This window comes from Sorex fumeus, unplaced genomic scaffold (genome assembly GCF_029834395.1).
Source record: "Sorex fumeus unplaced genomic scaffold, SorFum_2.1 ptg000019l, whole genome shotgun sequence".
NCBI lineage: Eukaryota > Metazoa > Chordata > Mammalia > Eulipotyphla > Soricidae > Sorex > Sorex fumeus.
Window position 1 is genome coordinate 13,666,836 of NW_026606076.1, and position 25,636 is coordinate 13,692,471.

Below are 25,636 nucleotides of genomic sequence, written 5' to 3' on the forward strand. Positions count from 1 at the left end.
TTTCATGAGAGACCTGACTCCCCCACCCCCCCAACAGAAAAACAAATATGACCTTTCCGTTTGTCTGCACGGAAATGATGCCATGAGGCTCCCATGTCTGCCTCCATGTCCCACTTGTCTGGAAGAGGACAGAGTCAGGACCGGCTTTCCCCTCCTAGAAACCCTGTCCGTCAGCACTCACTGGTCTCTGCTGGGTCTCTGCTGGCTCATGCTTGGAGCTGGGGCCCCCGGCTCTCTCCTCCCTTGTGAGTGATGAGATCTCAGACTCGGTGCTCAGGACGGTGAGGGAGGCGAAGTCAGGCATGAACTGGTACAGGTGATGGTGGTGAAAGGGACAAAGGTAGGAGCCTTCCTGAGAAATACTCTCCAGATTGCCAGGCTGAGTCCTTATTACTCCTCTAAGGCCTTGGGGGATCAATCACAGGACTCAACGTGAGAGCCAGTGCTTCTTGTTAGTCCAGTCCCTGAGGGCCTCTTAATTGTGATGAAGAGGGGAATTGAATGTAATTATGCATGAGCCTTTCTTCTCTCTGAGAATGATCACCTGGACATTTAGATTCTGTGCCCAGTTCAAGGACAGTATAAAAGAGTTTTGGGTCTTTTCATTTTTTAATATTTTACTTTTTTTTTAAATGAAAAACCATGAGACACACAGTAAGTTGTTCATGGATGGAGTTCAGTCATACAATGTTACAATACCGGTCTCTTCACCAATGTGCATTTCCCACCACTGATGTCCCCAGTTTCCCTCCTTCCATCACCAAACCCCATCCCAGCCTTCATCTAGGCGGTCAATTTTCTTCTCTCTCTCTCTCTCTCTCTCTCTCTCTCTCTCTCTCTCAGTTCTTGTCCGTCGTGATCATTTTCAACTATCATTGTCATAGTGGTTCATTCTCTGTCCTAACTGCCCCCACACCCACCTTTGGGCAGCTTCCAAGTGGACGAATCCTCCTGGGCCTTGTTTCCAATGTCCCTGAGTATTAGTATCATACTATGTAATTTTTAATTTAAATTTTTAATATTTTTGAGTAGTTATAGAGGGCAACATAGACAAAACTAGAATAGGGAACTATTACAACTTTACTCGGTTAGACTGCCCACTGATTATTTGTGTGATAGATCCAGCCTCTCCCCTCTGGTATCCATGGCAGCATGTTGATGTGTTCACCAACTGTCCTTCATGACTCTGTCAATTTAAACAATGGCTTACATCTTGGGAGCCAGGCTGGAGAAGCGATATTTTATTGAACAAATGGCCAGCCTGTGAGTTATCCTGCAGTTGCCCAGGCCACCCAAGAGCTTGGGCAGTCCTTGTGTGTTTGTTTCTCTACAACCAACCACCTCTAGCCAAAGGTTGACAGTGCCAATCCATTTGACTTTATAAGAAAACATTGTCACAACCTTTAATCCCACATAGGAGAGTGCCTGTTCTTCTCTTTCTGACTACCTTGACTCAGCATGGTACTCTCTAGATCCATGAATGTAGCATCAAATTGCATGATTTCACCTTTGTTTTGTTTGGGTTTTGGGTCACACTTAGCAGTGCTCAGGACTTCCTTCTGGTTCTTCACTTAGTGGAAACCTGTAGAAGGACTCCAGGACCACATGAAGCTCCAGGGATTGAACCTGGGGTGATCGTATGCAAGGCATGTGCCCGAGTCACTGTACTATCGAGTTCACCGTTTTTAGGACCAAGTAGCATTCCATTGTGTGTACTGTAGTTTCTTTATGCAGTCATCTGTCCTTGGAAATTTATACATTTTAGTTTTGACCAATGGAGACGTTACTGGGCCCGCTCGAGCAAATCGATGATCAATGGGAGGGCCTTTACTTACTTACTTACTTACTTACTTACTAGTTTTGACTACCATCTCAATAGTCAAAGCAATCCTGGAGGAAAAGAAAACGGAACGGTTCTTCTTTATCCTCAAATGATACTTTAAAATTGTACTAATCCAAAGAGTGTGGTTCTGGAAGAAGGACTGATATGGGATAGAACTGAGAGTCTTGAGACACAACCTCAGGTATATGTACAGTTCATATTTGAAAAAGGCAGAAGAGTATGATATTTGTTTTTCATATGTGGTCATTCACTATCTCTAAAGAGGTAGTTTATATTCAACAAAAGTTTAGCTATTTTACATGAAGATTAGATTAAGAAACATTACTGTCTGTCTCCACACGATTACTAAGCTCATTGAGGTTTCTCAGGAGTTCAAGATGCTGCTCTGTCTAATGCTCATTGATTTAAAGAAGGCCTTTGATTCTGTTGAGACGGAAACGGTCATAGAAGCCCTAGCCAATCAGGGCGTACAAACTCAATACATCAGGATCCTCCATGAGCTCTATTATGGATTCACTACCAGGATCTCACCATTCTACAAAGAAGTAATCATCCATATCAAGAGAGGGGTTCGGCAGGGTGATACCATTTCACCAAAACTCTTCAGTGCCACCCTCGAGAACATCATGCGACAACTGGAATGGGAAGAAATGGGAGTGAAGATAGAGGGTCGGCAACTACACGACCTCCGCTTTGCTGATGACATCGTTCTAATAACACCAAACATCAGCCAAGCGGCACAAATGCTGACCGACTTCGACCGTCAGTGTGGAAAGGTCGGACTACCGCTGAATCTTACGAAGACAATGTTTATGAGAAACAGCCTCGTTCCTGACTCTCCATTCGCTCTCAACGGAACCACCATCTCTGAATGCAACAGTTATATATACCTAGTTCGAGAAATTAACATGATGAATGACCTGGCACTTGAGTTGCAGAGGAGGAAGAGAGCCACTTGGAATGCCTTCAGGAGCGTTGAAGAAATAATTAAGAGGACAAAGAACCTCCAGCTATGAGCACATCTCTTCGATTCCACTGTTCTTCCTGCATTAACATATGCCTCAGAAACCTGGGCCCTATGAAAACAGGATGAGAATGCTATTCAGGTCTCTCAAAGAGGAATCGAAAGAGCTAAGCTTAGAATATCACGCTTCACTCAAATGAGAGATAGAATCCGGAGTTCTGATCTCTGTCAACGCTCAAGAATCAGGGATGCTGTCTCATTTGCCAAGGCATCAAAAATCAGATGGGCTGGACACGTAATGAGGTTTACAGACGACCGCTGGATTAGAGCCATTACTGACTGGATTCCACGGGACGTCAAAAGATCGCGTGGACGCCCACCTACAAGATGGTCAGAGTTCTTCGTCAAGACCCTGAATGATCGGTTTTAGGCTCTGCATGTTCCTAAAACAAACAGATGATATTGGGCTACGCTAGCACGCAACAGGGATGAATGGAGACGTCATTGGCACCCTCTCGAGTAAATCGATGAATAACAGGGGATCAAGGGATCAAGTGACTTTGTGTCTCACACAACCTGTATCAGTTTTTTGTTAGTTTCAAAGTATCTCTTTTCTTTTTCAATTTTTTTAAAAAAATTTTTATTAGTGAAACACCATGAGAGACAGTTGTAGACTTACAAATTTTTGTGCTTGGGTTTCAGTTATACAGTGATCTAGTACCCATCCTTCCACCAGTGCCCATTCTCCACCACCACTGATCCCAGTATCTCTCCCAACCCTGATTTCCCCCCCCTCCCCCCATCCCACCCTGCCTCTGTGGCAGGGCATTCCCTTTTGTTCTCTCTCTCCTTTTGGGTGTTGTGGTTTGAAAAAGGGGCATTGAGTGGCAATCATGTTTGGTCTATAGTCTACTTTCAGCATGTTTCTCCCATCCTGGGAGGATCCTCCCAACACCCTTTATTTGGTGCTCCCTTCTCTATCTGAGCTCCCTTTTCCCCTAGCATGTTGGCAGATCTCCAAGCCATGGAGCAAACCTCCTGGTATTAATCTAGGCTAGTCTTGGGTGTTAGTCTCCTATTTTGTTAACAAAGTATCTCTTTTCTTTTTCACTTCTTAAATGAGAATATGAGAACAGCGTCTGGAGCACTCAAGGTCAGGCAGAGAAATAAGGAAAAAGACTAAGTTAGAGACATATAGCTCTTTTATAACAGTTTCTCAATTCAAATAACTCTACAGTGGTTCAGGGCTCCCACAAGGTGCATTTTTAAAAATTGAATCACCTTATTTTTACTTACGTTTTTACTTATGTATAAGTGGGCTGGAGTGATAGCAGAGTGGGTAGGGCATTTGCCTTGCACGTGGCCGACCCGGGTTTGATTCCTCCATCCCTCTCAGAGAGCCCTGCAAGCTACCGAGAGTATCCTTCCCCCAAGGCAGAGCCTAGTAAGCTCCACATGGCATACTCTATCTGCCAAAAACAGTAACAACAAGTCGCACAATGTAGACATTACTGGTGCCTGCTCCAGCAAATCAATGAACAATGGGTGGACAGTGCTACAGTGAATCACCTTGAGATACACTTACATGATTTCATGTTTGGGTTACACTCATACAATGATCAAACACCTATCCCTCCACCAGCACACATTCCCCCTCACCAATCTCCACAGTATACCCGCCCCCCCTCCCTTTTCCACTTTCTCCCTGCTTCCATGGCAGACAATTTCCCCCATACTCTCTCTCTACTTTGGAGCATTATGGTCTGCAATACAGTGTATCAGTATTTTTGATGAGAGCAAAGGCACATAAAAATAGACATGGGCCATAAAATTAGCTGATAATAATCTCATGCCTATTTATTTATGTTTTAAAGGACAATTCTGCATCTCAAAAGATGTCTAGTAGATTCTGAGTGATGGAAGATTTCCATTGTGCAGCAGCATTAATAATAGAGCACGATCACGATCATCCTGTTGTTCGTCGATTGCCTTGAACAGGCACCAGTTACGTCTCCTTCTTCCTACCCCTGAGATTTTAAAAGAGCCATTTCAATGCTCTTTAAGGGTTAGGAGAATGAGATACATCATTGTTACCGGTATTTGGCATATTGAATACGACATGGGCAGTTTGCCAGACTCTGCCGTGCGGGCAGGATACATTTGGTAGCCTGCCAGATTCTCCAAAGGAAAAATGTTATAATAGATATGACACCATAATCTTTCCTGAACAACCAATGATTAGCTACACTAAGCAATTTTGCAATTTTCAGATAGGACAAAGGAGCTATTAAAGAATTACATATTTAGTGACAAGGGTCCTGATTACTGATTTCAGATGGTTTATTTTTTTAATTGCTGTATCCTGTGATCAAAAAGAGAAATACAAGCCTTAAGATGTGGGTCTTCTACTGAAAAGCTTGTGGAAAGCCCTCTTGATGTCCTTGTTTCTCAGGCTGTAGATGAAGGGGTTCAGCATGGGGACAATAGTTGTGTACACCACAGAAGACACTGCCCCCTTCCTGGGAGATTGGGAGACGATTGAGCTCAGGTACACCCCAATGCCTGTTCCATAAAATAAGCAAACAACGGACAGGTGAGAGCCACAGGTGGAGAAGGCTTTGGACCTCCCACCCGTGGAAGAGACTCTCAAAACAGAGGACGCGATTCTGGAATAAGAGTACAGGATCCCTGAGACTGGCACTCCCCCAAAAATAACAGCAATAAAATACATTAATATGTTATCTGTGGAGGAATCCCCACAGGACAGCCTGAGGAGTTGAGGAATGTCACAGAAGAAATGAGGAATTTCCACGTGGGTGCAGAAGGTGAGCTGTAACATCATCAAGACATGTAGCTGGCCGTCAAACAAGCTGATACAAACAGACGCCAGAAGTAACAGGCTACAGAGGCGGGGGTTCATGATGACGGGGTAGTGCAGGGGGTGGCAGATGGCCACAAAACGATCATATGCCATCGCCATGAGAACCAAACTGTCCAAACATGCAAAAAGGTAAAAAAGAGACAATTGCATCAGGCAGCCTGCATAGGAGATGGTTCTGCTCTGAGTGTGAATGTCCCAAACCACCTTTGGCACAGTGGTGGAGGTAAAGCCAATGTCAGCTGTGGACAGGATGGAGAGGAAGAAGTACATGGGCGTGTGGAGGTGGGGGTCGGAGCTGATGGCTAGGATGATGAGCAGATTCCCTGTGATGGTGACCAGGTACGTGGACAGGAAGAGGTAGAAGATGACATATTGGACTTGTGGATCATCTGAGAGCCCCAGGAGGAGGAATTCCACTGCCCCCGTTCCATTCTGTGGGTCCACGGAGCAGAGACACCTTTAGGAGAAAACATGAGCATGGATTCAGTTATATAATCTCTCCTCACTGTATCTATATTTTGGTTGTAAGCAGTTAATATCCTCACCATGTTTTGCATTATTTACCGGTCGCAACAAACATTCTTCAGTCTTTTGTCTTTGACTTTGGTCCATCTTTTTGTGGTTTTGTAATTTAAGAAAAACTGAGCTAAATGCATAGACAAAGAGAATATGTTAAAGATTTCCAAAGTCTGAAGTTGTACTCAAGATCTGTCCCCTCCTTGAAAGTAAGCAAAATTGGGGCCAAATATTGGTCAAAACCCTGAATTACATGATTTGCATCAGGGGGCCAGGCTCAGTGTCTGACACCACGTGGTCCTCTGATCCTCCAAATTTGTCCACTGAGCACTGAGCCAGGAGCAGTTCTTTATCAACCTTGGGGTGTAGTCAAACACAAACACGTAAATTGAATGAACAAGAAAAATTAGACATATTCTGAATATCCTTAAAAATGGGGTTGAAGGAGAGTTAGAAATAGCACCTCCAGAAGAGAGCAATGTAGAATGTTCAGACTCCACGCGAGGCTGCCTTTATTGCGGCAACTTGGAGAAGTTTCCTTTGAGTTTCCTTTCCAGCCCCAACAGAGCCCCAGCAGCCAAACCCCCCCAGAACCCAATCACCGCCATGTTCATGGCCGTTCTCCACAGGCTTGGACTGGCCTAATCCGTGATAGAACCTGTAGAAAAACCCAGATATTTGGGACCCGTGACTGAAATCTCCATGCTCACTTGGAGCAGGAATGGGCCTCCTCCACCCCCTCCCATCTCCCAAGTTTTCCAATAGCTTGGCAGTCACATGCACAAAAGTATCCCAGGCCCCATATAATCTCATCCACGGTCATGATCTGGAGACTCAGAAATGAAACTCCTGGAAGACAGCAACATAGGCCTCACCCATGAGTGAATCTGCTGTAAAATTCAGTTAAAAATTTTAGAATTCCTGGAGCGCATGACCTCTTATACTCTACACCACTGATGTACCAAACTTTGGGGGGTGCGATTTGGGATTTGGGGTGGAAACATTCAAAATCTGGTGGTGGGAAGTGCAATGGTGTTGGGATTGGTCTTTGAAATTTAAATGTAATGAATTATTGTGAAAAAAATTATAAAAATAAAATAACAGAAAAAATGGGTTTGAAGACATAGTATAGCAGTAGGGCATTTGCCTTCCACGCGACCATCCTGGATTTGATCCCTGCATCCCATATGGTTCCCTGAGACTGCCAGGAGTGATCCTTGAACACAGAGCCAGGACTCAGCCCTAAGCACTTCAAGGTGTGATCCCAAAACAAACAAAGTAAAATATTATTCTAATCAATGAACACTACAACCAGTACTTTATTTTACTCAACTGCAGGGCAATTTAATTCCTTAGATGTGGTTTGATAAAAGGTATATACTAGAGTGAGTGACTACAATTTCTTGCTCAGTAGTTTTTACTTTGCGGGGGCACACCTCATGACTTTCAGGGGTTACTCCTGGCTCTGCACTCAGGAATTACTCCTGGTGATGCTCGGTGTACAATACGAGATGCCGGGCTTTGAACCTGGGTTGGCCGCATGCAAGGCAAATACCTTTCTCGCTGTCCTATGGCTCCTGCCCTTCACTCAGCAGTGATTGATGAGAGCAAATATCTCTGATGAGAGTTACGCAACAGAACAACCCTCTGTTGCTATCAAAACTATGTAAGCTACATTGGAGCTCACACCAGTGCCTCACAGGGACAAGACACTGTCTTGCTACATTATCTGTCACTGTCTTGCTACATTATCTGTCTCTATTCTGTAACACTGTTTAGCCTTATTACAAAATCCCCTCCATCTGCTCAACCCCTGGCTAGATTTAAAGAATGCACAAAGACTCTGATGGAAGAAAAATGTTACGTAGATTGTCTTATATCATGTGATTTCAGTTAATGCTACAGCTGCTATAAATCTATGTTTCACAATTCTATAACGGGAGCTGGAGTGATAGTATGGGAGGGATGGCACTTGCCTTGCACATGGCAAAACTGATTTAATCCCTGACACCCACTGTGGTTCCCCAAGCCCTCCGGAAGTGAGGAGTGCAGAGCCAGGAGTAAGCCCTGAGCACTGCCAGATGTTATCGATCCCCAAAAGAAAAAATTCTATTAGAATAGACCTTAAATGTGCCCAAGACAATAAAATATGTGAAATTATTTATAGTGTTTCCACTTAACTAGTATTTCTATTGGATCATTTTGCAGTATATTGAAATAGCAGTCTTTATTATCATCTGAGTATATACGTCATCTCAAAAATTAAGAAATATGCTACTGAGAGTATCTCGCCCACATGGCAAAGTCTGGCAAGCTGCCCTTGACATATTTGATATGCCAAACACAGTAACAATTGTCACGATGGAGACGTTACTGGGCCTGCTCTAGCAAATCGATGAACAACGGGAGGACAGTGACAGTGACAGTGACTATAATTTAGAAATTTGCTCACAGTAACATTTCAAGAATACAATATTCCAACACCGGTGCCACCACCAATGTCAACTTCCTTCCACTAATAGCCCCAGGTTCCTTCATACCCTCCAGCCTGCCACCTTAACAAAAAAGGGTCAAAATATTTTCATTGAAGGAACAGATTTTCTTGGTCTGGTCGAAGAGCATATGCACAGATGCAGAAAACCCCATTATGAACCCTTAGCATCATTGCCACGGTAAGAAAGAGAAACCATTCGATTTCTATACACTTCGGCTAATTCAAAGAAGCTTACAAGGCTCACCAAGTATATGGACTTCAATTTTCTTCTCAGAGTGGCATTATTTTTCTTGACAAGAAGCTAAATTAACATGAACAATACATTAGCAAACCCAATCTGATACTGCTGCCATGGCTTTGTCACAAGAAAAGTCTAGATTCGGAGTACTATATAAATAAGATTCTTGTTAGGACGCAGGAAAAGTTTCCATTCAAACCTGATTGAAGCTGAGGTGACACATCATCTGAACTACATTATCCTTGAGAAGGTATTTAACCACTGAAGAACCTGATTTCAAGCATCTGGGAGAAATAAATTTGTAAATTGGAGTGAGAGAGAATGAGAGAGACACACACAGGGAAAGAGAGAGAAGAAAGAGAAGAGAGAGAGACCCGCCTACAACACATACCCATGATAAAATGGAAATATATAAACAAGGGTAAGGAAAGAATCAAAACCTGGACGAGAGAAAAACAAAATAACTGAAAACAGAGGGATGCCACTTCCTCACTTCAACTCCAAATTTGCAGACCCAATCTGTAGAACAAAAAATAATTGGGGCCTCTTTTGGAAAACAGTATGGGGGATTCTCAAAAAATTAGAAATTGGGCTCCCATTTGACCCAGCAATAGCACTCTTGGGAATATATCCCAGAGAGGCAAAAATGTATAGTCGAAGTGACATCTGCACTTGTTTGTTCATTACAGCACTCTTTACAATAGCCAGAATCTGGAAAAAACCTGAGTGCCCAAGAACAGATGACTGGTTAAAGAAACATTCGTACATCTACACAATGGAGTACTATGTAGCTGTTAGAAAAGATGAACTTATGAAATTTATATACAAGTGGTACTACATGGAAAGTATTATGCTAAGCGAAATGAGTCAGAAAGAGAGGGATAGACATAAAAAGATTGCATTCATCTGGGGGACATAAAGTAACAAAATAGGAGATTAATACCCAAGAATAGCCGAGATCAGTACCAGGAGGATTACTCCATGGCTTAGAGGACAGCCGGGCATTCTAGGGGAAAGGGCAGCTCAAATAGAGAAGGGAGCACCAAATAAAGGGTGTTTGGAGGATCCTCCCAGGATGGGAGATGCATGTTGAAAGTAGACTATGGACCGAACATGATTGCCACTAAATGCCTCTTTTGCAGACCACAACACCCAAAAGGAGAGAGAGAACAAAAGGGAATGCGCTGCCACAGAGGCAGGGTGGGATGGGAGGGATGGGGGTGGGAGGGATACTGGGATCCATGGTGGTGGAAAATGGGCACTGGTGGAGGGATGGGTATTTGATCATTGTATAATCAAAACCCAAGCAAAAAAATTTTGTAAATCTTCAACTGTACCTCATGGTGTTTCACTAATAAAAATAAAAAAAAAATGAAAAAAAGAAAATACATGTGACACAATTAAATAAAATAGTGGTAAGAAATTTAAAAAAGAAATAATTGGGGCTGGCGCGATAGTACAGCGGGTAGGGCCTTTGTCTTGCATGCGGCTGACCTGGGTTCGACCCCCGGCATCCCATATGGTCCCCCAGCACCGCCCGGAGAGATTCCTGAGTGCAGAGCCAGGAGTAACCCCTGAGCATCACTGGGTGTGACCCAAAAACCAAAAATAAATAAATAAAATCCGCCAAGCTTAAAAAAAATTAACTGTAGTTAAACATCAGTTAAAAGACAAATATTCCTACCTGATCTTTACATTGGAAACTATACTCTTTTTTTTTTTTTTGCTTTTGGGTCACACCTGGCAATGCGCAGGGGTTACTTCTGTTTCTGTACTCAGGAATTACCCGTGCCAGTGCTCAGGGGATTATATGGGATGCTGGGAATCGAACTAAGTTCAGCTGCATGCAGGGCAAGCGCCCTACCCGCTGTGCTATTGCTCCAGCCCCGGATATTGTTCTCTTGCTTCAGAGCCTCATTGTAACAGACTCCTTAATTCTCATAATAGATATTTAATATATATTTCAAAAATTTATTCATCTTAGTTTACTATAGGGGCATTGAACATTCAGGTCTCTGAGCCACATTCAGTCTTGCAATGCCTTTGAACTCGGACAGAGCACCTTATCCTGATCTTCCCCCAGTGGTGAGCTTTCTTTACCTCTACACAAAACAAGTTGTCATATATTTGCCACCCAGATGCTAATTCCCTCACTGCCAACTTAATGTTTCATGACCGAGCCGAGTGCCCTGCACTTGAACTCAGTAATGGCTCTATTTGCCTGCAGAGTCACACTCCAAATTAAAGGCCCTGTCTCCCCAGGGCTCTACCCTCACCCCACTTTCAGATGACAATTCCAAGCAGCTGATTCCCACATTACCAACATCAGCTCTCAAACTTGGCTACAGATCTGAGCATCCCACACCCCTTCCTCAGGAACAAGGTACGTGTCAGGATGGGGAAGGGGTCCAAGGGAGGTGAGAAAACCTACATGTGTTTAGACAAAAGGGAATTACAAAGATGGAGAAATTCAGAGGAACAAAGATATGCCATAAACAGAAGGCATATGGCCCAAGTGTGTTCCTCTGAACTCTTGAAAACTGGTCGAACGCACTAGAGTTTCTCAGACAGGGTTTGTCTTAGTCACTGTACCATGCTTACACTGTGTAGATGGATGGGAACCCCTAATGGACACAAGTAAGTTGTTTTCCTGCAGGCACTGAACCTGGAGGGGTGTGGGGAAGTAAAGGGAACGTTGAGTTGTCAGGACACAAATCAGTTGCCTGCTTGGACCCATCCAGGCTCCATCTCAAGTTTTCTATTCCGGGATTGGCAAAAGAATACATGGATGGTTTATACTATGAATCATTGGAGTATTCACATTCTTAGAAAGCATTGGAGGTGTTGGGTGAAAAGTCATATACTCTTTTTTCAACTCTAAAATGCTCCATTGTCTATAGTCTACTTTCAACGTGCATCTCCCATCCTGGGAGGATCCTCTCAACACCCTTTATTTGGTGCTCCCTTCTCTATCTGAGCTGCCTTTTCCCCCAGCATGTGCATCTGGCTTCCATGATTGCCACTCAATGCCTCTTTTGCAAACCACAGCACCCAAAAGAAGAGAGAACAAAAGGTAATGCCCTGCCACAGAGGCAGGGAGGGATGGGGGGATGGGGAGGTGGGAGGGATACTGGGATCAGTGGTGGTGGAGAATGGGCACTGGTGGAGGGATGGATACTTGATCATTGTATAACTGAAACTCAAGCACAAAAAATTGTAAGTCTACAACTGTACCTCATGGTGTTTCACTAATAAAAATAAAAAAAATGCTCCATGGAAAATGCATCATGTTTATTACCCAGCTCACGGCTGATTTTACAAAAGAAAAATGGATAACTTCACAGTATCATCATCAAGGACCATCACAGGAAACCATCGTAACATTTTGTGATGTTATTGTCACTCTCCTTATCACAATGACGAGTTCGGCAGGTTCATGAACATTTGGGTGTGCTTGCAAGAGATTTTGGAGGGATTATTTTTCTGTTCATCAGACAAAGGAGATAGAAGCTAGAATTGGTGATAAGACGAGCAGAAGTTTTCCTGAGACTGAACCCCCCAAACAAGAAAGCAAATACAACCTCCCTCTTTGTCTGCAAAAAAAATGATGCACATGGTGACCCCCCGCCCCAGTCTATGTCTCTATGTCCCACTTGTCTGGTAGAGGACACAAAAGTGAGGACTGGTGTCCCCCTCCCAGAACCCCGCCCCCCCCCCCACTCACTGGTCTCTGCTGGGTCTCTGCTGGCTCATGCTTGAAGCTGGGATCCCCGGCTCTCTCCTCCCTCGTGAGTGATGACTCTGTGCTCAGAACAAGAAGAAGGCGAAGTCAGGCATGAACCTGCGATGATGGTGAAGATTGTGGTGAAAGGGGACACAGGTAGGAGCCTCACTGAGAAATACCCTCCACTCTGCAGGGCTGAGTCCTTATTACTGCTCCATGACCTTGGGGGATCAGTCACAGGACTCATGGCGAGAGCAGGTGTTTCCTTGTTAGTTCAGTCTCTGAGGGCTCTTGATAAAGAAGAGGGGAATTGAGTGTAATTATGCATGAGCTTTCTTCTGAGAGTGATCACCTGTGCATTTAATTTCTGTGCCCAGTGAAGGACAGAATAAAACAGTTTGGGTCTTTTCATTTTATAATATTTTAGTTTATTTTTTACGAAACACCACGAGATACACAGTAAGTTGTTCATGGTTGGGGTTCAGTCATACAATGCTCCAATAACCGTCTCTTCACCAATGTGCATTTCCCACCACCAATGCCCCCCCATTTTCCTCCCAGCCCCAAACCCAAACCCAAACCCAGCCTTCATCTAGGCAGTCACTTTTCTTCTTTCTCTTTTTCTCTCTCTTCCTCTCTCTCTCCCTCTCTTTTTGGGCATTATGGTTTGCAGTACAGGTACCGAAACATTGTCATGCAAATCACTATACCTCCTCTCAGCACTCAGTTCTTTTCCAGAGTGATCACTTTCAACTATCACTGTCATAGTGATTCATTCTCCAAGCTAACTTCCCCCACACCCACTTGTGGCCAGCTTTCAAGTGGACGAGTCCTCTATTGTCCCTGGGTATTAGTCTCATACTATGTATTTTTTAAAATTTAAATTTTCAATATTTTTGGGTTTTAAGAAATAGAGGGCAACATAGGCAAAACTAGAATAGTAAACTATTACAACTTTATTCTATTCGTTAAACTACCCGCCGATTGTCTGTGTGAAAGATCCCTCCTCTCCTCTTCTGGTACCCACGGCAGCATTTTGATGTGTTCAGTAACTGTCCTCCATGACTCTGTTAATATATACAATGGCTTACATCTTGGGATCCAGGCTAGGGAAGTGATATTTTATTGAACAAATGGCCAGCCTGTGAGTTCTCTTGTGGCTTCCCAGGGCTTCGTAAAGCTTGGACGGTCCTTGTATGTTTGTTTCTCTACGACTGACCACCTGTAGCTATATGGGCCAATCCATTTGACTTTATACAATTTGCCTCCAGAGGCCATCTTAGCACACCAACAGCCCTGGTCCAGAAATTCCCAGTTGAATCCCAAAATGGATTAGTGCCATACAGAGATGTCTCTGGAACCCAACTATTAACAATCTATAAATTTACATTTACAATTATGGTTGCGAAAGCTCTCATGATATCCAAAATAAGCTATGGAAAATATATTATCTAGTGTATGCCCCTGGCAGATAGGCTTGAATGGTGGTGGAAAAATTCGAGCAAAACATAATGCCCAAAATTAGAGAGAGAGTATTGGAGAAATTGTCTGCCATGGAGGCAGGGTGAGGATTGTGATGTGGTGTGTGTATGTGTGTGTGTGTGTGTGTGTGTGAGATACTTGGGACATCGGTGGTGGAAAATGTGCACTGGTGGAGGGATGGGTGTTCCATTATTGTATAGTTGAATCTCAAGCACGAAAGCATTGTAATTCTATCTCACAGTGATACAATGAAATAAAAATGTAATGTGGAGTTCATGCCCAATTCAATCAGCTTAATCAATGGCTGAACAAATAGTAGTACTCCTACATTATTAAAAAAAGAAAACATTGTCACAACCTTTAATCCCACATAGGAGGGTGTATGTCCTTCTCTTTCTGACTACCTTCACTCAGCATGCTATTCTCCAGTTCCATGCATGTAACATCAAATTGCATGATTTCACCTTTGTTTTGTTTGGGTTTGGGTCACACTTAGCAGTGCTCAGGATTTCCTTCTGGTTATTCACTCAGTAGGTACCTGTAGAAGGACTCCAGGACCACATGAAGTGCCAGGGATTGAACCTGGGTTGATCGTATGTAAGGCAAGTACCCTAGTCACTGTATTATTGACTTCATGTTTTCCTAGAACCAAGTTGTGTTCCTTTGTGTGTACTATAGTTTTTTTATGCAGTCATCTGTCCTTGAAAACTATACACCCCACCACCCCATTAGTCAAAGCAATCATAGAAGAAACAAAAATGGGACACTTCTCTTTCATCCTCAAATTGTACTATAAAGCTGTAGTAATCCAAACGGTGTGGTGCTGGAAGAAGGACTGATGATCAAACCAATGAAATAGAATTGAGAGTCTCGAAACACAACCTCAGGTATATGCACAGTTAATCTTTGAGAAAGGAACAAGAAGTATGAAATTTGTTCATCATATGAGGTCATTCATGATCTCTAACAGAGGTAGTTTATATTCAACAAAGGCTTAGCTATTCTATATGAAGATGAGATTAAGAAATATTATTGAGTTTCTTCTCACACAACCTGTATCAAATGAAAGTAAAGGCACATTAAAATAGACATGGACCAGAAAAATAGCTGATAACAATGTCATGCCTATTTGTGTTTTAAAGGACAAAGCTGCATTTCAAAAGATGTCTAGTAGATTCTGAGAAATGAAAGATTTCAGTTGTGCAGTAGCATTGATAATGGATATGATTCCACAATATTACCTGAACTACAAATGTGCTGTGCTATCGCTCCAGCACAGTGGGTAGGGCGTTCGCCTTACACGCGGCCAACATGGCCGACCCGAGTTCGATTCCTCCGCCCCTCTCGGAGAGCCCGGCAAGCTACCGAGAGTATTCGATATGCCAGACACAGTAACAACAAAGTCTCCAATGGAGACGTTACTGGACCCGCTCGAGCAAATCGACGATCAACGGGAGGGCCTTTGCCTTTACCTGAACTACAAATGATTAGCTACAATAAGCAATTTTGCAATTTTCAGATAGGACGAAAGGAGTTATTAGTGAATTACAAAATTAGTGATAAGGGTTCTGATTATTGAATTGATTATTCAGATGGTTTCTTTTTTAGTCATTGTAGTCCTGTGGTCAAAAAGAGAAATACAAGCTTTAATATTAGGGTCTTCTACTGAGCAGCTTCTGGAAGGCCCTCTTGATGTCCTTGTTTCTCAGGCTGTAGATGAAGGGGTTCAGCATGGGGACAATGGTTGTGTAGACCACAGAAGACACTTCTCCCTTCATGGGGGACTGGGAAACAGTTGAGCTGAGGTACACTCCAATGCCTGTCCCATAAAATAAGCAAACAACAGTCAAGTGAGAGCCACAGGTGGAGAAGGCTTTGGACCTGCCCCCTGTGGATGAGACTCTCAAAACAGAGGACACAATTCTGGAATAAGAGTACAGTATCCCTGAGATTGGCACTCCACCAAAAATAGCAACAATAAAATAGAGTAACATGTTGTCCATGGAGGTATCCCCACAGGATTTCCTGAGGAGTTGAGGAAGGTCACAGAAGAAATGAGGAATTTCCACGTGGGTGCAGAAGGTGAGCTGTGACATCATCAGACAATGTGCCTGGGACTCCATCAGACTGATGCAAACAGACAGCAGAAGCAGCCGGCTACAGAGGTGGGGGTTCATGATGACGGTATAGTGCAATGGGTGACAGATGGCCACAAAGCGATCATACGCCATCACAGCTAGAACTACATTGTCCAAACAACCAAAACCATAAAAAAATGACAATTGCACCAGGCAGCCTGCATGGGAGATGGTTCTGCTCTGAGTGTGAATGTACCAAATCATCTTTGGCATCGTGGAGGAGGTAAAGCCAATGTCAGCCGTGGACAGGATGGAGAGGAAGAAGTACATAGGGGTGTGCAGGTGGGGGTTGGAGCTGACGGCTAGAATGATGAACAGGTTCCCCGTGATGGTGACCAGGTACATGGACAGGAAGAGGCAGAAGAGGAGAGACTGGACTTGGGAATCATCTGAGAGCCCCAGGAGGAGGAATTCCACAATCCCTGTTTCATTGCCTGGGTCCACAGAGCAGAGACACCTTCTGGGGGGGGGGGGGGGAACATGAGCATGGATTCAGGTAATAATCTCTCCTCACTGTATCTATGTTTTGGTTGTAAGCTGTACACAAACACAGTATCTAAACATATGTCCTCACCTTGTTTTGAATTATTTTCTGGTTGTGACAAACATTCTCTTGTAAGTCTTTGGTCTTTAGCTCCATCTTTCTGTGATTTTGTAATTTAAGAAAAACTGAGCTAAATACTTTTGATAATGAGAAAATGTTAGAGATTCTCAAAATCTGAAGTTGTACTCAGATTTGCCCCCTCTGTGAAAGTAAGCAAAATTGGGGACAAATATTGGTCAATGCGGTGAATTACATGATTTGCATCAGGGGGCCAGGCTCAGTGTCTGACACCACATGGTCCCCTGAGCCCTCTAAATATGAGCACTGAGCATTGAGTCAGGAGAAGTTCTTTAGCAACTGCGGGGTGTGTCCCAAAACACAAATATAATTCGAATGACCAAGAGGAATTAGACCTACTTTTAATATCCTTAAAACTAAAATATTGTTCTAACTAATAAACACAAATAGTCAGCAGTTTATGTTACTCAACTTTAGGGCAATATATTCCTCAATATGGTTTACTGATAAATAGTATATGCTAAAGCGAGTGGTTCCAGGTTTTTACTCAGCAGTTTTTTTTCCTTTTTCTTTTTGGGTCACACCCGGTGATGCACAGGGGTTACTCCTGGCTCTGCACTCAGGAATTACTTTTGAGCAGTGCTCAGGGGACCATATGGGATACTGGGAATTGTATCCCACCACCAGTATCAATTTCCTTCCACTAATGCCCCCTAGGTTCCCTCTTACCCTCCAGCCTGCCTCTTTAACAGAAAAGGGTCAGAATATTTTAACTTAAACAACTTATTTTTGATGTTGACTCATCAACCTGTCCTGCTCTGCCTATATATATTTTTTAATTTTGTAAAGCAGAGCGAGAGCGATAGCACATCGGGTAGGGTGTTTGCCTTGCATGCGGCCGACCCGGGTTCGATTCCTCCGCCCCTCACGGAGAGCCCGGCAAGCTACCGAGAGTATCTTGCCCGCACGGCAAAGCCTGGCAAGCTCCCTGTGACCTATTCGATATGCCAAAACAGTAACAACAAGTCTCACAATTTGTCGTGAGACATTACTGGTGCCCTCACAAGCAAATCGATGTACAACGGGAGTACAGGACAGCACAGATTTTGTAAAGTAGTTCACAATATCTGATTACATTTAATATTCAAATACCAATGCCACCAACATTGCTCCTTCCAACCACCATTTATTGGATGTTTTCATCCTGAACTTCAATGCCAACCCCAAGCAGAGCCAAAATAATATATTTTATATTGTTTGCTATGAAAAACTGCCGAAAATGCTACAAAAAGGTTTCCCTAGAGGAAATAGTGTAAAGATTGTTGTATTTCATCCAGGGGCCATTAAAACCTTCTATAAGAGTTCAATAACATGTTGTTAAAGGTTGAGCCTGTGTGCTCATATATATATATATGTATATATATTTATATATATATCTGTAAAAAATATGTTCCTCTAAAGGTGGTTGGTTAGAGAATTCGTTGCCTCCTACTTTGAACCCTTTCGAATGTGTCTACTGATATCTAACTAAATCTCTGAGAAGATGCAAGCCAATAAGTTAAAATTCATGGACACAATCATCCTCATGGCTGAAAAATCTGGGGCTCCCTTGGGATGCTGGTTGACCAAGTACCCACTGTGCCAAAGCCCTGACAGCTACATCCATACCCCATGTCTATAGCCACTATAAGGACTAGCTCGCTGCTTCACTAAAATCCTCTAAAGAGATGCCGAACTGCGAATAATTTCAGGTACTCTGGTGCCCAGACCATAGATTCTGATGTCTCTGAGCAAATGACAGGACACATAAGTGGTGGTGCATCTCCTCCTAATTGTTTAATACTGACATTTGGGCACACCATATGAGATGGGAAAGTGACACAGAAGCTAGCCAAACTCAACTACAAAAAATAATAACACAAAAGGGTCAATCACAACTTACAGTGTTGCAAATTCTCACACGAGGAATTTACAACCCCATGAGATATATAATAATTTTCACATAAAATTCATTTTATACTGATTGATCTTAATATTGGTGCTTTGTTGCTAGTCAATTTGAACTCTAGAACTGTATAAATATTTGTGACTTATTTCTATATTAACATGAATAAATAGAAAAGAACTTCTTTTCTGTTGTCTATGGCAAGAGCAAATGCACTTATGCAGAAAATCTCACTCTGAAAACTTAACATCATTACTAGGTAAGAAAGATAACTCATATAGTTTCTCTATGCTTCTGTTAATTAAAAAACTCTTAGAAGAGTTGCTTTGCTCTCCGAGTACATGGACTTCATTTTTCTTCTTACTGTGGGGCTGTTTATCTTGACAAGAACCAAAATTGACAGGATTGACATTCTGATACAGCTGTCATGTCTTTGTCACAGGAAAAGTTCAGAGTTAGAGTTTATATACACAAGATCCTTGTTGGGACACAGTAAAGGTTTCAATTCCAACCTTATTGAAACTGAGGTGACACATCCTCTGAATGACATTATACTTGAGAAGGTGTTTAACATTGAAGCACATGGGAGAAATAAATTAGTAAATTTTAGTGAGGGAACAGCGAGAGAGACACAGAGAGAGGGAAGGAGGGAGAGAGAGACAGAGGGAAAGAGAGAGATCCTCTTTGCAAACATACCAAATGATGAAAATGGATATATATGTATATATATATGTATATATATCACTGTCACTGTCCTCCCGTTGTTCATCGATTTGCTCGATCGGGTCCAGTAATGTCTCCATTGGAGACTTTGTTGTTACTGTGTTTGGCATATCGAATACATCACGGGTAGCTTGCCAGGTTCTGCCGTGCTGGTGAGATACTCTCTGTAGCTTGCCTGACTCTCCAAGAGGGGCGGAGGAATCAAACTCGGGTCGGCTATGTTGGCTGCGTGCAAGGCAAACGCCCTACCGCTGTGCTATCGTTCCAGCCCATATATATATATATATATATATATATATATATATATATATGTATAGCTTGCCGGGCTCTCTGAGAGGGGCGGAGGAATCAAACCTGGCTCCTCCGGGCTGGCTGCGTGCAAGGCAAATGCCCTACCACTGTGCTGTTGCTCCAGCCTGGCAAGCTACCGAGAGTATCTCGCCCACATGGCAAAGCCCAGCAAGCTCCCCATGACGTATTGGATATTCCAAACACAGTAACAACAAGTCTCACGATGGAGATGTTACTGGGGCGGCTGGAGAAAATTGATTAACAACGGGAGGACAGTGACAGTGATATATATATAGCAAATGAATAAGAAAGAATAGAAACCTAACCCTGGGAGAGAAACAAAAGAACTGAAAACGAGGGATGCCACATGCCTCATTTCAACTCCAAATTTACAGACACAATTTGTAGAACAAAAATAATGGAATTTATTTAAAGATTAGTTAGGGGACAGATAAACCTACCTGCCTTTACAAGGTGAATATCCTCCTGCTCCAAGCCCCGTTGCAATAACCTCTTGAATTCCCAAAGTCCCAGAAGTGGATAGTGAAAATTCAGTCTCGGAGCCATACGCCAGCCTTGCAATGCCTTTGACCTCGGATGGAGCACCTCACCTAGATTTCCCCCCGGTGGGCTTTCTTTACCTCTACACAAAGCAAATTGTCATATATTTGCCGCCCAGATGATAAGCCCCCCACTGCCATCTCAATGTTTCATGACTGAGCTGAGTGCCCTGCCTTAGAGCTCAGTAATGGCTCTATTTGCCTGCAGAGTCACACCCGATTTAAAGACCCCATCTCTCCAGGGCTCTTCCCTCACCCAACTTTCAGATGCTGATTCCAAGCAGCTGACTCCCACATTACCAACATCAGCTCTCAAACTTGGCTACAGATCTGAGTATACCACACCCCTTCCTCAGGAACAAGGTACATGTCAGGATGGGGAAGGGGTCCAAGGGAGATGAGAAAATCTTTTATGTGTGTTTAGACAAAAGGGAATTACAAACATGGAGAAATTCACAGGATCAAAGATGTTTGCTCCTCTGAACTCATGAAAATCGGTTGCGTTCGCTAGAGTTTCTTAGTAGAGGGTTTTTCTTGGTCACTGCACCACGCTCACATTGAGTAGGTGGAGGGGATTTGCTAATAGGCCCAGTAAGTTGTTTTTCTGCAGACACTGAACCTGGACAGATGTGGGGAAGGAACAGGAATGTGAGTTGTCAGGACACAACTTAAGTTCCTGCTCAAGCCCAACCAGGCTCTGTCTCAAGTTTTTTATTCTGGGATCTGGCAAAAGAATACATGATGGTTCATACCACGAAACACTGGACATTCACATTCCTAGAAAGCATTGGAGGTGTTGGGTCAAAAGTCGTATATTCTCTTTTCATCTCTGTAATGCTCCAGTGGAAAATGGATCATGTATTCCTGACAGCGAGCAGCTGATTTTACAAAAGAAAAGTATAAAACTTCACGGTATCATCATCAAAGACCTTTACAGGAAACCATCGCAACATTTTGTGATATTATTGTTACTCTCCTTATCACGATGACGAATGTCAGCAGTTTCATGAACATTTGAGTGTGCTTGGAAGAGATTTTGAATGGATTATTTTTCTGTTTATAAAAGTCGACAGAATCTATACATTCTGATAAGGAGAGCAGAAGTTTTCATGAGAGATCTGAACTCCCCAGCAGAAAAGCAAATACGACATCCCTGTTGATCTGCATGGAAACTATCCAAATGGTGACCCCCATGTCTGCCTCCATGTCCAGCTTGTGAGGTAGAGGACTCAAATGACAGGACTAGCCTCCCCCTCCCAGGACCCCCTCACTACTTACTGGTCTCTGCTTGGTCTCTGCTGGCTCATGCTTGGAGCTCGACCGCCGGCTCTCTCCTCCTTCGTGAGTGATGAGAGCTGAGATTCCGTGCTTGGGTTGAGGAGGAAGGCCAAGTCAGGCATGAACCCGCACAGGTGATGGTGGTGAAAGGGGCATAGGTAGGAGCCTTACTGAGAAATAGCCTTTAAGACTGTGGGGTTGACTTCTTATTACTCCTCCGTGGCCTTGGGGGATCAATCACAGGACTCAAGGTGAAAGCCAGTATTTCTTGTTAGTCCAGTCCCCAAGGACCTCTTAATAGTCGTAAACAAGAAGCTAATTCAACGTAATTATGCATGAGACTTTATTCTCTCTGAAAGTGATCACCTGGACATTTATATTCTGTGCTAGTGAAGGATAGAATAGAACAGTTTTGGGTCTTTTCATTTTTTAATATTTTATTTTAACACCATGCGATACACAGTAAGTTGTTTATGGTTGGGGTTCAGTCATACAATGTTCCAACACTGGTCTCTTCACCAATGTATATTTCCCACCACCAGTGTCCCCAGTTTCCCTCCTCCCTCCACTCCCAGCCTGAATCTAGGGAAGGCACTTTTCTTCTCTCTCTCTCTCTCTCTCTCTCTCTCTCTCTCTCTCTCTTTCTCCTTTTGGGCACTATGGTTTGCCATAGAGATACTGAAACGTAATCATGTAAATCCCTCTACCTCCTCTCAGTACTCAGTTCTTGTCCAGAGTGATCATTTTCAACTATCATTGTCATAGTGGTTCATTCTCTGTCCTAACTGCCCCCACACCCACTTGTGGCCAACTTCCAAGTGGATGAGTCCTCCTGGACCTTGTTTCTACTGTCCCTGCGTATTCGTCTCATACTATGTTTTTTTAATTTAAATTTTTAATATTTTGGGGTCTTTGGATGTGGAGGGCAATATAGGCAAAACTAGAATAGGAAACTACTATGACTTTGTTCATTACAGTGACCACTGTTTATCTGTGTGAAAGATCCCTCCTTTCTTCTGGTACCCATGGCAGCATGTTGATGTGTTCACCAACTGTCCTCCATGACTTTTGGTCAATTTAAAAAATGGCTTACGTCTTGGGAGTAAGACTGGGGAAGCAATATTTTGTTGAACAAATGACCAGCCTGTGAGTTCTCTTGTGGTTGCTCAGGCCACCCAAGAGCTTGGACAGTCCTTGTGTGTTTGTTTTTCTACCACCGACTACTTCTAGCCAAAGGTTGACAGTGCCAATCCACTTTATAAGAGAACACTGTCACAACCTTTAATCCCACATATGAGAGTGTCTGTCCTTTTCTTTCTGACTACCTTCACTCAGTATGGTATCTCTAGATCCACACATGAAGCAGCAAATTGCATGATTTCAACTTTTTTTCTGTTTGGGTTTTGGGTCACACGTAGCAGTGCTCAGGACTTCCTTCAGGTTTTTCACTCAGTGGGCACCTGTAGAAGGATTCCAGGACTGCATGAAGTGCCAGGGATTGAACCTGGGTTGATCGTATGCAAGGAAAGTACCCTAGCCACTGTACTATCGAGTTCACCTTTTCCTAGAACCAAGTAGCATTCCATTCTGTGATTATAGTTTTTTTTTTTGTTTTTTGGGTCACACCTGACGCTGCACAGGAGTTACTTCTGGCTCATTTTCTCAGGAATTACTCCTGGCAGTGATTGGGGAACCATATGGGATGCTGGGAATCGAACCCGTGTCGGCTGCATGAAAGGCAAATGCCCTACCACTGTGCTATCACTCCGGTCCCATACTATGGTTTCTTTATGCAGTTATCTGTCCCTGGAAATTTATACATTTTAGTTTTGACTACCACCTCAATAGTCAAAGCAAACTTAGAAGAAAAAGAAAATGGAACAGTTCTCTTTCATCAATTTCAAATTTTACTACAAAAATCAGTGCGGTGCAGGAAAAAGGGCCAAAGATCAAAGCAGTGAAATAGAATTGAGAGTCCTGAAACACAACATCGGGTATATGCACAGTTAATCTTTGAGAAAGGAGCCAGAAGTATAAAATTTGTTTTTCATATGTGTTCATTCACTATCTCTAAGAAGTATTTTATATTCAACAAAGGCTTAGCATTTCTATATGAAGAGAAGATTAAGAAACATTACTATGTGTCTTGGGCTGGAGCGATAGAGCAGTGAGTAGGGTGTTTGCTTTGCACGCAGCCAACATGGCCAACCCGTTTGATTCCTCTGCCCCTCTCGGAGAGCCTGGCAAGCTACCGAGAGTACTCGCCCACTCGGCAAAGCCTAGCAAGCTACCCGTGACGTATTCGATGTGCTAAACACAGTAACAGTTTCATGATGGGAACGTTACTGGACTTGCTCGAGCAAAATCGATGAACAATGGGAGGACAGTGATACTGTTTGTCTTGTCACATAACTGTATCAGTATTTTTGATGAGAGTAAAGTCACATAAAAATAGACACGGGTCATCAAAATAGCTGATAACAAAGTCATGTCTATTTATTTATGTTTTAAAGGACAATTCTGCATTTTAAAAAATATCTAGTAGATTTTGAGGGATGAAAGATTTCAGTTTTGCAGTAGCATTGATAATAGATATGGTTCAACAGTCTTACCTGACACTACAAATGATTAGCTATAATAAGCAATTTTTCAAATTTGAGATAAAATGAAAGGAGCTGTTAAAGAGTCACAAAATTAGTGAGGACAAGTCCTGATTACTGATTTCAGATGATTTCTTTTTCAGTCATTGTAGTCCTGTGATCAAAAGACAAATACAAGCTTTAATATTAGGATCTCCTACTGAGAAGTTTCTGGAAAGCCCTCTTGATGTCCTTGTTTCTCAGGCTGTAGATGAAAGGGTTCAGCATGGGGACAATTGTTGTGTAGACCACAGAAGACACTGCCCACTTCCTGGGGGACTGGGAGACAGCTGAGCTGAGGTACACCGCAGTAGCTGTCCCATAAAATAAGCAAACAACGGACAGGTGAGAGCCACAGGTGGAGAAGGCTTTGGATCTCCCACCTGTGGATGAGACTCTCAAAACAGAGGACGCTATTTTGGAATAAGAGTACAGGATCCCTGAGACTGGCACTCCCCCAAAAATAGCAGCAATAAAATACATTAATAGGTTATCAGTGGAGGTATCCCCACAGGACAGCCTGAGGAGTTGAGGAATGTCACAGAAGAAATGAGGAATTTCCACGTGGGTGCAGAAGGTGAGCTGCGATATCATCAGACAATGTGCCTGGGACTCCATCAAACTGATGCAAACAGACAGCAGAAGCAGCCGGCTACAGAGGTGGGGGTTCATGATGACGGGGTAGTGCAGGGGGTGACAGATGGCCACAAAGCGATCATAAGCCATCACAGCTAGAATTACATTGTCCAAACAACCAAAAACATAAAAAAAAAGACAACTGCACCAGGCAGCCTGCATGGGAGATGCTTCTGCTCTGAGTGTGAATATTCCAAATCATCTTTGGCACCGTGGAGGAGGTAAAGCCAAAGTCAGCCGTGGACAGGATGGAGAGGAAGAAGTACATGGGGTTGTGCAGGTGCGGGTCGGAGCTGATGGCCAGGATGATGAGCAGGTTTCCGGTGATGGTGACCAGGTACATGGACAGGAAGAGGCAGAAGAGGAGCGACTGGACTTGGGGATCATCTGAGAGTCCCAGGAGAAGGAATTCCACGATCCCTGTTTCATTGCCTGGGTCCACACAGCAGAGACACCTTCTGGGGGGAAACATGAGCATGGATTCAGGTATATAATCTCTCCTCACTGTATCTATGTTTTGGTTGTATGCTGTACACAAACACAGTATCTAAACTTATGTCCTCACCTTGTTTTGCATTATTTACAAACATTCTCTTCTAAGTCTTTGGTCTTTAGCTCCATCTTTCTGTGGTTTTGTAATTTAAGAAAAACTGAGCTAAATACTTTTCATAAAGAGAAAATGTAAGAGATTCTCAAAACCTGAAGTTGTACTCAGATTTGTC

The 25,636-nt window shown here is 43.1% G+C and overlaps 1 protein-coding gene and 2 pseudogenes across 1 annotated transcript; all 3 read right to left on the reverse strand.

The window, feature by feature from the left end:
• Positions 1 to 2,517: 2,517 nt before the first annotated feature.
• LOC130022537 (olfactory receptor 18-like) lies at positions 2,518 to 12,907 on the reverse strand (annotated as a pseudogene).
• A 2,887-nt stretch (positions 12,908 to 15,794) lies between these two features.
• LOC130022538 (olfactory receptor 7G3-like) lies at positions 15,795 to 21,761 on the reverse strand. Its single transcript, XM_056113300.1, has 2 exons — positions 21,640 to 21,761; positions 15,795 to 16,740 (listed from the first exon to the last, which is right to left on the reverse strand). Exons 1-2 carry the CDS (start codon positions 21,759 to 21,761, stop codon positions 15,795 to 15,797), a joined length of 1,068 nt encoding a protein of 355 aa, XP_055969275.1.
• Positions 21,762 to 24,425: 2,664 nt separating this feature from the next.
• LOC130022539 (olfactory receptor 18-like) lies at positions 24,426 to 25,392 on the reverse strand (annotated as a pseudogene).
• Between the last annotated feature and the right edge of the window lie 244 nt (positions 25,393 to 25,636).